This window comes from Xyrauchen texanus, chromosome 46 (genome assembly GCF_025860055.1).
Source record: "Xyrauchen texanus isolate HMW12.3.18 chromosome 46, RBS_HiC_50CHRs, whole genome shotgun sequence".
Lineage (NCBI taxonomy): Eukaryota > Metazoa > Chordata > Actinopteri > Cypriniformes > Catostomidae > Xyrauchen > Xyrauchen texanus.
The window spans coordinates 11,461,146-11,473,912 of record NC_068321.1 but is presented as its reverse complement, the minus strand read 5'-3'; the positions used below and the strand labels follow the sequence as shown (position 1 = coordinate 11,473,912).

The following is a 12,767-nucleotide window of genomic DNA, read 5'->3' as shown; positions in this document are numbered from 1 at the left end:
TCTTAGTGCTGTGCAGTCGTGGTATTAGAGCAATAACACTGTGAATCTATAGTAACACAAGCATGTTGCCCCTCCTTAAAGTTTATTGCTCTTATCAAGACAAAGTACAAAGGGCAAAACATCCTTCCCTCTCTTATTGTAATTTCCAACCCTCCATTTACACCAACGTTCAAACGACTGTGTGGTTCATCATGAGGGAACTTGCCATAGTTTTGTTCATTTTTGCTCTGTACCACAACATACAGGCCCAAAATGTGAAACCAGGTAAGTGTTTGCATTTATTTGTCAAAACACAATTTATAGAAAACAAATCGTTTGAACTGAATCATTTGTTTTATGAGTGTGATTTAAATCTGGTCCATTTGTTCCTCATTACTTAACTGTGTTGTTTTCTGTTCTGCTCTGAATAATCTTTTGGGTGATTATTAGTATGAACTTGTGAGCCACTCGGCATTGCAAACTGTTATTGAAAACAATTGGGCAAATAGGAGGAAATTAAATATTCCCAATGTTAAAGAAAATACTAAAACAAATCTGAATCCTCTTTTTTTCTGTGTTTTGAAATAAAGTAAAATGAAAATATACAAGCATGAGCAAATTTGATCATTTTAACCATCTACGGTGTCCCCACCACACCATAGAAACTCCTTTTGCTGGGCCAATGGGAGGGGACATGAATGCCATAAAGGTACTACTTTCTCCCCAAATGTGGAAGTATTTGTAGCTTACAGCTATAGAGGATCTTTTTATATGGTTATAGAATAAAAAGTATGAATCTTGCAATGTGGTGATGTCACATATCTCAATTTCTTTAAACAAAACAGATATGAGAAGAATAATTGCATTTGCATAATATACACAAAATGAGTTAGTCACATATAAAATGAGTAAACAGACATGATGTTTTGGCATATGATGTGTTGTTGACTTGGTTTGGCACAATTCAGAGGTCCATTAAGCTACAACAACTTTATGCATTCAACAAAAGCTGTGTAAAACCACTAAAGATTGGATTGTCTTAAGACTCCATCATTCTTTGATATCAAATACTTTAATTAAAATAATTTATTCAAATGGCATGTTTCAATAATTACAAAATTGCATGATCTCTACATTGCATAATGTGCATTATTACTGAAAAATGTTTGAGTAAGCTCTGGGACGGTCGAGGCTACAGGCGCTGGCGCTGGCTCTGGGACGGTCAAGAATGAGAACCCCTAATCGTGACCATGAGGAGGTTACCCCATGTGACTCTACCCTCCCTACCAACCGGGCCAATTTGGATGCTTAGGAGACCTGGCTTGAGTCACTCAGCATGCCCTGAGATTCAAACTCGCGACTCCAGGGGTAGTAGTCAGCGTCAATACTTGCTGAGCTACCCAGGCCCTCAGACAGTGATATTTAATTAAATCAATAAATTATTTTGGTTGGTTTCATTGAAACATTAATAAAGTACAATATTTCTCACATGTTGGTATTTTGAGTTAATCTCAGTAATTATATTGTTTTATTTTTTAAGTATTGTTTGAGCATTGCCAGTCAGATATGCCAGTAATTTTGGAGCCCACTGTATATAGAGAAGTATACAGTGTGTATCTGCAATGACGACAATTATGACCATAATAAAAACTAGGTGTGGACTGTGTCTAGATAAGTTACACATTACTCATTCAAGATACAAATCTCACTTAACATGATTTACATGGATGTTTCTATAACTTTAGTGAAATGTAGCCTAAATAGTTCACACTGAAAATCCTAAGAAGTTCATTGGACTCATTTGATTGAGTAAACTCATTCCCTCAATTCAATTGAGGTATTGTAGTTGAAGCACATTATTGATGCTTAATGCCATTTTTATGCCATGGTACTTCTAACAGTTGTCAGTTGAGGGCACTATTTTGCTGCTGTTGTTTTTGACAACTGCATCTGCACGATTTCGGCTTCATTTGGTATCTTTTGAGTGTGAGATTTGGAAATAGGGGGCATGGCTAAACCAACTTTTCAGTATGTGGAAATTCTAGAACAGCTAAAATCTCTTACAGTACCTTTAACTTGGTGTTCAAGCAAAGTGAACTTAACTATTTCATTTGAGTTAACTAGATGCAAGTACACTTAACTCAAAAAATTTGCTATTTAAATATTTTTGTTTCTACTGTTGTTAATAATTGTAATTGAATTGATTCAACATTACATCAAACACTAGTACAGCTCAAATAAATATGATAATTGTTTCTAGGTTAGTCATTAAATAAACGTAATTCTCCACAGAAATGTACATACCTGCGCTTCAGTTGCACATTGTGGCAGCGGGGGCGTGGTCAAGCGCCTGTCCGGGACAGGAAAGCGGTAAGGACGATTACACCTGAGCTAAATTATGCCTAACACCTGTCTCTAATTCCAGTGAGCACAAGGAGAGTGGCATAAAAGCAGACACAGAGCCTCCAGTCAGAAGAACCCGACAAGCCAACCCAGTGTGCTTGAGTTCTATTGTATTGTATTGTAGTGTATCTTATCTTTGTAAAGTATTGGGAGAAAGACGGCAATTAAATCCTTACCTTTTAGTTGGAGCCTCGTTTCCTGTCATCTTTCCCGTGAGGGTTGTTACGCTGATGCCGAAACCCAGGAATTAAAAAAAATAAATACAAATAAAAATAAAATTCCAAGCATGGAGAAAGGTCGCCCCATAGAGTCCTCCCAGCTGGCGGAGGTCCTCCAGTCCCTCGCGACGTTACACCAAAGCCACCAGCAATGCTTGCTTGAGCTCCGTCAGGACCAATATTGCCATTAAATATTTTTAAATCACGCGGGCTCAGGCAGAGGACCGGCACGCCATCCAGAGCCTCCTCAGCCAGGAGACCGCGTTGGCCACAACCGCGACCCCAGACACCTGCGCTACACTGCCCCCGCCCACGTTACAGAAGATGGGGGCAGCAGATGATCCTGAGGCCTTCCTCGATTTGTTTGAGTGCACGGCAGAAATCTGGGGCTGGCCGCTCGAACAATGGGGCCAATTCCTCTCCTGTCCGGCGTCGCTGGAGGAGGCTGTTCGTCTGGAGGAGGACCATTTGGCGGCGATCCTGAGGGCGGACGAGCCCTCTTCTTCTCTCTCTCTCTACCCTTCCCCTGTGTCTGCACCCCCCTCCTCCCCCTCCCCTGTGTTCTCTCGCTCTGTTCTCTCCCAGGGCCCGTTCCTGCCCCGCGCAGGCGTGGAGTGTATGTGCGACCAGCTTCCCGGCCTTGGGAGAATGTTCCTTCCCCGTCCTTCAGCCGCTCTCCTCCTCAGGTGGGGGTGCCCGCCAGCACAAGTGCGGGCGCAATGCCTGGGCCGGCCTGTTGGAGGTGCGGGGACCCGGACCACTTCCGGGATCAGTGTTCGCTGATGGAGGTGGGGACGGTGGTGCGGGTCTCCGACGTCCCGCAGGCTGTTCCCCAGAAACCATAGTGTGGAGGCAGCGGTTAGTTCCCGTCTCACTCATCCGCTAATCTTGGGTACGGATTGGCCGAATTATAGAGATATTTTAGAGGGTATTTGCGTGGATGGGTCCTGCATAAAGAGGTGTGCGGTGTGCAATGCTTTGGCAGGGTAGGCGGAGCCGGGGTCGTCCTCGGCTGCTCTGAATGACGAGGGAAGGGGCGAGGTGGCCACTCCTCCTCTCAGGGAATTCCCTGAGGGGGACTTCCCTCTAGAGCAGTCACGGGACGAAACCCTTAAACATGCTCTTGACCAAGTGAGAGTAATTGATGGTCAACAGCTCCGGCCGGGCATCGCCATTTCATACCCATATTTTGCCATGATTAAAGATCGGCTATACAGAGTGATGCAGGACGCTCAAACAAAGGAGGAAGTGACTCAATTGTTGATTCCACGGAGCCGCCGGGAAATGGTTTTCCAGGCGGCTCACTATAATCCTATGGCCCGTCACCTAGGGGAACGAAAAACACTTCTCCGTCTAATAGCCCATTTCTATTGGCCGGGCATTGGCGGTGACGTCCGCAAGTGGTGTGCGGCGTGCCGTGAATGTCAGCTGGTAAACCCACCGGCCACCACAAAAGCGCCATTGCGCCCTCTACCATTGATCGAGGTCCCCTTCGAAAGAATTGGGATGGACCTCATCGGGCCATTAGAACAGTCAGCACGCGGACATCGCTTCGTGTTAGTCATAGTGGATTATGCGACGCGATATCCGGAAGCAGTGCCTCTGAGCAACATCTCCGCACGTAGTCTAAATAAACGGGGCACTCTTCAAAATAATCTCCCGGGTGGGGATTCCGAAAGAAATCCTCACTGATCAAGGCACGACTTTTATGTCACGAACACTCCGCAAACTTTACGAGCTCTTGGGCATTAAGTCGATTCGCACTAGCGTTTACCATCCCCAGACCGATGGCTTAGTGGAACGATTTAATTAAACGCTCAAGAACATGATTCGTAAATTCGTACACGATGAAGCTAGAAATTGGGATAAGTGGCTAGACCCCCTGTTGTTTGCAGTACGAGAGGTCCCGCAAGCCCCCACAGGGTTCTCCCCGTTTGAGCTGCTGTACGGGCGACGCCCACGCGGGGTCCTTGACGTCATCCGTGAAGCTTGGGAGGAGGGACCTTCTAATAGCAAAAATGAAATTCAGTTCGTTCTCGATCTTAGAGCAAAACTCCACACACTGGGGCGACTAACACAGGAGAATTTACTCCAGGCTCAACAACGCCAACGCCGGCTGTATGACAGGGGTGCTTGGCTACGGGAAGGATGACAGGAAACGAGGCTCCAACTAAAAGGTAAGGCTTTAATTGCCGTCTTTCTCCCAATACTTCACAAAGATAAGATACACTACAATACAATACAATAGAACTCAAGTACACTGGGTTGGCTTGTCGGGTTCTTCCGACTGGAGGCTCAGTGTCTGCTTTTATGCCGCTCTCCTCGTGCTCACTGGAATTAGAGACATAATTTAGCTCAGGTGTAAGCGTCCTTACTGCTTTCCTCTCCCGGACGGGCGCTTGACCACGCCCCCGCTGCCACACACATGCACAAGGATAACTGAGATAGTAAACAAGGTCAAACTTGACCAAAAGGAACACAAATTACCCTGGTGACATCACATGAAACAACATGTATAATAAATCAAAAGAGCTCAAATATATATGAATTATTGATAATAACAATTTAAATGCCCCCATATGTTTCCTCTGACCAAGGAAACATAATTAAATAATTTAAGCATCAAGGGATTGTGGGTATTTCCCATAGCCTCCATTTTGTACTAAAAGTTAGTTATTAAAGGTGCTGTAAGTGATACAAAGTAAGTGAGTCCTTCTACTTCCACAAGACTGAGCCGTTGGATTAGGCACACCCTCTCTTTCCAAAACCCCAAACTCCAAAAATGACAAATTAGCTTTATTGAGAGCAGAAATATTTGTTAAAAACATCAGTAGTAAAATAACCCACTCAACTGACAACTATTATGAACAACATGGCTTAAAGTTTGTTATGCCTCAATAATTTGCTGCAACTACAACATTATGAGGATGCTCAAAATGAATGACGGGCAGAAAGCATCAGAGACATTCAGCCCGCAGACACATTTTTGTTTACAGAGTCTAGATCTGTCAAAAAGACCAGTGAGATATCTCAGGACACTATGGATTTTTCAAGATAAATAAAATACATTAATTTAAACATTTGAGTTATGAGCCCAAAACTTGCCATTACAAGTAATACTTAAATATACACTCACCTAAAGGATTATTAGGAACACCATACTAATACTGTGTTTGACCCCCTTTCGCCTTCAGAACTGCCTTAATTCTACGTGGCATTGATTCAACAAGGTGCTGAAAGCATTCTTTAGAAATGTTGGCCCATATTGATAGGATAGCATCTTGCAGTTGATGGAGTTCCCCTTCTGTCGCTCTCTCCACGTTGTGTCAGAGAAGCGACACTAGGGGTCTCTCTTGAGCGCCGATATTCACCTCTGAACTATGAAAAAAGGCCAATGAGAGTTGGCAACCAGTATTTGCATGTCCCGCCCACGGACATACGGGTATTTAAGCAGCGCAAATACGGGAGTTCATTCAGAAAATTTCTTCGGAACCAATGGTCGTGTCTGCAACTGCTGCTTATACACACCGAGTTCCTGCTATCCCTCTGCTGCATGCTGTTGGATTCTACGGCGCACAACAGCGGCTATCTCCTGTTGCACGGCTGTGCACTTCCTGCCCCTGGGCGCTTCGACAGCGCAGATTAAAAAACTCTCACAAGTTTTTTTCCTAAAAAAGAGTGATTTTATTTAAAAGAGTAATTTCCTCTAAAAGAGCAAACACAGTGGCGTTGAACGTCCTTTTAAGGACGCGTCTTTATAAAGATGCCTTTCCGCCCCTGTGTTGTTTCTGGATGCGGTAGAGTGCTCTCCGCTTCCGACGGCCAAAGGCGTTGTCTCGTGTGTCTGGGTAGCGATCACACCGAGGCTGCGTTTGTGGATGGTTCATGTTCTCACTGCGAGAACATGACCATGACAACGTTGCGGTCGCGGCTTGCTTACAACCGTGAGCAAGCCACTCCAGCCACCCCGCGTGTTGCTCCTTCTTCCCACGGTATTGAGGACGATGCGGCTGGCGATGGAGGCGATTTGGGGATGGCAGCGGGTGCAGCTCTGCCGGGTACGCCCCCTCAGACCACCCGCACCCCAGCACACTTGTTGATTCCCGTCCGTGCTCAAGGCAGTGGCGACTCGCCTCACAGCCAGTCTGCCAACCCTCTTGCGATGGAAGCAGATGAGCTCGCCGTGGCATTGGAGGGCGTGTTATCTGATGCTGAGGACTCCCCTGGGCTGCCGCTTTCGGGCCTGCACGCCCAGGCTGAGGCCGACGCACAGATGACCGACATGCTTTCCAGGGCAGCCAACAGCGTGGGCTTGGATTGGAACCCTCCATCCTCCCCACAACCATCACGGCTGGACGACTGGTTCCTGGGGTCTGGGCGCCGCTCACAGCCTCGCACCCCCCGGTCCCGTTTTTCCCGGAAGTGCATGACGAGCTGACGTCTTCGTGGAGAGCACCCTCTCCACTCGTCACACCGCCACAGGCTCGTCCGCCCTCGCCACCCTCGACGGGCGAGCGCCATGGGTGCAGGCGATTCCCCAGGTGGATAGGGCGGTTGCGATCCATCTATGCCCCGGAACCCCTACCACCTGGCGAGGTCGCCCCGTACTCCCTTCCCAGACCTGTAGAGCAACTTCCTCGCTGACAGCGAAGGCCTACAGTGCCACCGGACGCGCCGCTTCCGCCCTGCATGCCATGGCTCTCCTGCAGGTCCACCAAGCCAAGGCACTACGCGACATGCACGGGGGTGGCCCTGATCCCGACACGCTGCAGGAACTGCGCTCAGCGACTGACCTCGCCCTGAGAGCGACGAAGGTCACAGCGCAAGCGCTCGGGCAGGCGATGGCCACGCTAGTGGTCCAGGAACATCAACTGTGGCTGAAAATGGTTGAGATGCGTGAAGCCAACTAGACTCGCTTCCTCAACGCCCCTGTCTCCCAGTTCGGCCTCTTCGTCGACACCGTCGAGGACTTTGCCCAGCAGTTCTCCACGGTGAAGAAGCAGACGGAGGCCATCTGTCACATCATGCCTCGCCGCAAGCCTGCCGCCACGGCCCAGGCCCCGTCTGCTCGCCGAGGGCGTCCTCCCGCGGCCAGAAGGCAAGCTCCTGCTCCGCCTCAACCCGGGCCCAGCTCTCAGCCCCAGCGTCGAGCAAACCGCGGGAAGCGCACGCCCCCTGTCTCATGGACCCCCTCGAGGACCCGGAAGGCTCCCAGGCGCTCCTGAGACAACGCACCCAGAGCCCAAGACGTTAGCTCCGGAGGTGGTAAGACCGCTCCGTCCCCCGGTGGAGGGCCGGGAGGAGAATCCTTTGTTTTTTCATTTGCCGCACCCCCTAACAAGGGCTGCGGTACCCAAATTCTCAATAAAAGAGCTATTTCCTTTGTCTCTGGGGCACATGGCCCGCAAAGGCCATTCTCACGGCACTCTGCTTTCAGGCCTCAACAGTTCCGGCCCCATGGACGTGGTGTCCCCGCCTTCAGCGCCACGACTGTTCCCCGGCCGGCCGGTTCAGACGAGTCCAGAGGACACCAGCATCAGACCTCCTCCTCAGTCACGAACCTGCCCCCTGCCGTATGCGCGGAGCAAGGTAAGTGCTTTGAGTTTATTCTCAGCACCAGAGCCTCGGGACGGCACGTTGCCTCCCGACGCCGCGTTACCTGTTCCGCACCGCTGCGAAGCCCCGCTGGGTACGTCCAAAAAAATCGTCCCCTTGGTGCCCCCAGCACAGAGTTTAGAGGCGTGGCTTTCACTGCCCAACCCGTCACGCTGGCTGCACCGGACCATTCGACTCGGTTACGCAATTCAGTTTGCCAGGTCTCCGCCCCCCTTCGTGGGCGTGCATTTTTCCACAGTACACGGCCATACAGCCCTTACTTCGTTGTACCCAAGAAAGGCGGCGGCTTACGACCGATCTTGGACCTGCGAGTTTTCAATCGGACCTTGTCCAAACTCCCGTTCAAAATGCTCACCAGAAACAAATTCTATCTGGCGTCCGGCATCTAGATTGGTTCGCAGCGGTAGACCTGAAGGACGCGTACTTCCACGTCTCAATTCGCCCTCAACATCGACTCTTCCTAAGGTTTGCGTTCGACAGCCAGGCATATCAGTACAAAGTCCTCCCCTTCGGCCTGTCTCTGTCCCCTCGTGTCTTCACGAAAGTCGCAGAGGCAGCTCTTGCCCCGCTCCGAGAAGCTGGCATACGCATACTCAATTACCTCGACGACTGGCTCATACTGGCCCACTCCCGAGAGTTACTATGCGCACACAGAGACCAGGTGCTCAGCCACCTCAGCCGTTTGGGGCTTCAGGTCAACTGGGAAAAGAGCAAGCTCTCCCCGGTCCAGAGCATCTCTTTTGTCGGTCTGGAGTTAGACTCAGTCCCAATGACAGCACGTCTCTCCAACGAGCGTGCTCAGTCAGTGCTGAAATGCCTTGCTTCCTTCAAGCCAGGCGCCGTGGTCCCGCTAAAATGTTTCCAACAGCTCCTGGGGAATATGGCATCCTCCGTGGCAGCCACGCCGCTGGGGTTGATGCATATGAGACCACTTCAGCACTGGCTCCGGACTCGAGTCCCGAGACGAGCATGGCGCCGCGGCACGCACAACGTAAAAGTTACTTCTGACTGCCGCCAAACCTTCAAACCCTGGACAGACCTCTGCTTTCTAAGGGCAGGAGTACCCTTGCAGCAGGTGTCCTGTTTTTCTGGCCCTGCAGAAGTTTCTCCCGTTAATTCTGAACAAACACTTCCTAGTCAGGACAGACAGCACCACGGTCGTAGCCTACATAACCCGCCAAGGCGGAGTACGCTCCCTCCACATGTCACAGCTCGCCCGTCGTCTCCTCCTTTGGAGTCAGCAGCGACTCAAGTCACTGCGCGCCACTCACATCCCCGGCAACCTCAGTGTGATAGCGGACGTGCTGTCAAGACAAAGCTTGCCTGGCGGAGAGTGGAGGCTCCACCCCCAGTTGGTTCAGCTGATTTGTCACCGGTTCAGCAAGGCTCAGGTAGACCTGTTTGCCTCCCAAGAAACCTCCCACTGCCCGCTCTGGTATGCCCGGACAGAGGCTCCCCTCGGGGCAGACGCGTTGGCACACAGCTGGCCGGCAGGGCTGCGCAAGTACGCATTTCCCCCAGTGAGCCTTCTTGCACAGGTGCTAGGACGAGGAGCAAGTCATTCTGGTAGCCCCTTACTGGCCCACCCGGACTTGGTTTTCGGACCTCACGCTCCTCACGACAGCCCCTCCCTGGCAAATTCCCCTGAGGAAGGACCTTCTTTCTCAGGGACGGGGCACGCTCTGGCACCCGCACCCAGACCTCTGGAATCTCCACGTCTGGCCCTTGGACGGGATGCAGAAGATCTAGCCGGCCTACCACCGACCGTCATAGATACAATCAATCAAGCCAGAGCCCCCTCTACCAGGCATCTCTACGCTCTAAAGTGGCGTCTGTTCGCGGACTGGTGTTCTTCCTGAGCTGAAGACCCACAGAAGTGTGCAGTGAGGTCAGTGCTCGTGTTTCTTCTGGAGAGGCTGGAGAGGAGGCTGTCCCCCTCCACCCTCAAGGTGTATGTCGCCGCTATCGCGGCCCACCACGACACGGTAGATGGCAAGTCTCTTGGTAAGCATGACTTAATCGTCAGGTTCCTAAAAGGTACCCGGAGGATAACTCCCTCCCGGCCTAACCTGTTCTCCTCCTGGGATCTCTCGGTCGTCCTTACGGGACTCCAGAGACCCCCCTTTGAGCTGCTTGACTCAGCTGGACTCAGGGCCCGCTCTCTCAAGACTGCCCTGCTGATCGCGCTCGCTTCCATCAAGAGGGTCGGGGACCTGCATGCGTTCTCTGTTAGCGATGCTTGCCTGGAGTTCGGTCCGGCAGATACTTTCGTGATCCTAAGGCCGCGACCGGGCTATGTGCCCAAGGTTCCTACCACGCCCTTCAGGGATCAGGTGGTGAACCTGCAAGCGCTGCCCCGGGAGGAGGCAGACCCAGCCCTTTCACTGCTGTGTCCAGTATGTGCTTTACGTATTTATCTGGACCGCACACAGAGCACCAGATGCTCTGAGCAGCTCTTCGTCTGCTTTGGGGGACAGCAGAAAGGGAACGCTGTCTCCAAGCAGAGACTCGCCCACTGGGTTGTCGACGCCATTTCCCTGGCTTATCACACCCAGGCCGTGCCCCCCCCTTGCGGGTCTGAGCTCACTCCACCAGGAGTGTTGCGTCCTCATGGGCACTGGCTAGGGGCACTGCCCTAGCAGACATTTGTAGAGCAGGGGGCTGGGCAACACCTAACACTTTTGCGAGATTCTACAATCTCCGAGTTGAGTCAGTATCGTCACGTGTTTTCTCAGGTACCGAGCCCGTAGAACTCGGTGGCACACCCACGATCTGACCGGGTGAATTGCTTGCACCTAGCGCCCTTCCCCCTAACCAGGGGAAACAGTGCGCCTTCATTCCCAGGAGATCTCAGGTTTGGGACACTGGTTGATTCCTCCCTAGCCCTCGTGGGTCGCAGTTCAGCGGAGGAACTTGCTGACCCAAGCCATTGCGGGTACCGCAAGCTACCCTGTACTGGTATAGGTGCTCCACAGGTAAGGCCTCCTTCGGACTCCCCCTGTGTGTAACACCACGGTTCTGTCCCCTCTGGTGAGCTGACTCCCGTGTTTCCCTTAGGCAGTCATGGCTGCCTCGGTTGCCGTGCTGTATGTTCCCCCCTCTATGAGGCTGGATCCACCACCGCACCGACTTTTCCACATAGACCCTAAGCAGGCCTCTGATTGTTTTGCCACTTAAACTTGCCTCCCCTCTCGGGTAGGCGTGGCCTCCGCAGGGTCTTCTCCACCCTGAATAAGGGCTAAGACCCCCTTCCCTCAATGCGTGTAAGGGCCCCGGCCTTAGTTGCTTTATGCGAGAAACATAGAGAGAAAAGAGGCCCGGCCAGGCTTGGCCCGTTCCCAGGTTGGCGGCCAGCACCTTGTTCCTCCCTCCAGGGTAACGATAAGGAATCCTGATGGCTTAAATGGGGCATTGGGGAAGGGTGCGTGCAGCCTGATACAGTTGGTCGTCCTGCACATAAGAATACCTGCTCGCTCCTGTATCAGCAGTTCACATACACGGCTCAGCGCATGGCACTTTTATAAGTGGACCCCTATTGTCGCTTCTCTGACACAACGTGGAGAGAGCGACAGAAGGGGAACGTCTAGGCTACGTATGTAACCTCCGTTCCCCGATGGAGGGAACGAGACGTTGTGTCTCCCCTGCCACGTCACTGAGCCGAGCCACTGTTGTGGCCAGACCATTTCCGGCTCCTCAGAAAAATCCTGAATGAACTCCCGTATTTGCGCCGCTTAAATACCCATATGTCCGGGGGCGGGACATGCAAATACTGGTTGCCAACTCTCATTGGCCTTTTTTCATAGTTCAGAGGTGAATATCGGCGCTCAAGAGAGACCCCTAGTGTCGCTTCTCTGACACAACGTCTCGTTCCCTCCATCGGGGATCGGAGGTTACATACGTAACCTAGACGATTTGTGGGATGCACATCCAGGGCATGAAGCTCCCGTTCCACCACATCCCAAAGATGCTCTATTGGGTTGAGATCTGGTGACTATGGGGGCCATTTTAGTACAGTGAACTCAACGTCATGTTCAAGAAACCAATTTGAAATGATTCGAGCTTTGTGACATGGTGCATTATCCTGCTGGAAGTAGACATCAGAGGATGGGTACATGGTGGCCATAAAGGGATGGACATGGTCAGAAACAATGCTCAGGTAGGCCGTGGCATTTAAACGATGCCCAATTGGCACTAAGGGGCCTAAAGTGTGCCAAGAAAACATCCCCCACACCATTACACCACCACCACCAGCCTGCACAGTGGTAACAAGGCATGATGGATCCATGTTCTCATTCTGTTTATGCCAAATTCTGACTCTACCATCTGAATGTCTCAACAGAAATCGAGACTCATCAGACCAGGCAACATTTTTCCAGTCTTCAACAATTTTGGTGAGCTCTTGCAAATTGTATCCTCTGTTTCCTATTTGTAGTGGAGATGAGTGGTACCCGGTGGGGTCTTCTGCTGTTCTAGCCCATCCGCCTCAAGGTTGTGTGTGTTGTGGCTTCACAAATGCTTTGCTGCATACCTCGGTTGTAACGAGTGGTTATT

At 51.1% G+C, this 12,767-nt stretch overlaps 1 protein-coding gene across 2 annotated transcripts in view; it reads left to right on the top strand.

Moving 5' to 3' along the window:
- The window catches only part of si:dkeyp-73b11.8 (BPTI/Kunitz domain-containing protein), a 40,833-nt gene that overhangs the window by 21,515 nt on the left and 6,551 nt on the right, over nucleotides 1–12,767 (top strand). Inside the window, exon 1 of one of the 2 annotated variants that reach the window (XM_052120132.1) lies at nucleotides 151–264. The exons of the other annotated variant lie outside the window; for it this stretch is intronic. Within the exon in view, the coding sequence (XP_051976092.1) occupies nucleotides 192–264 (73 nt within the window). The 5' untranslated portion in view covers nucleotides 151–191. Of the gene's footprint in view, nucleotides 1–150; nucleotides 265–12,767 lie in introns of those variants that run through there. 2 annotated transcript variants of the gene reach the window in all.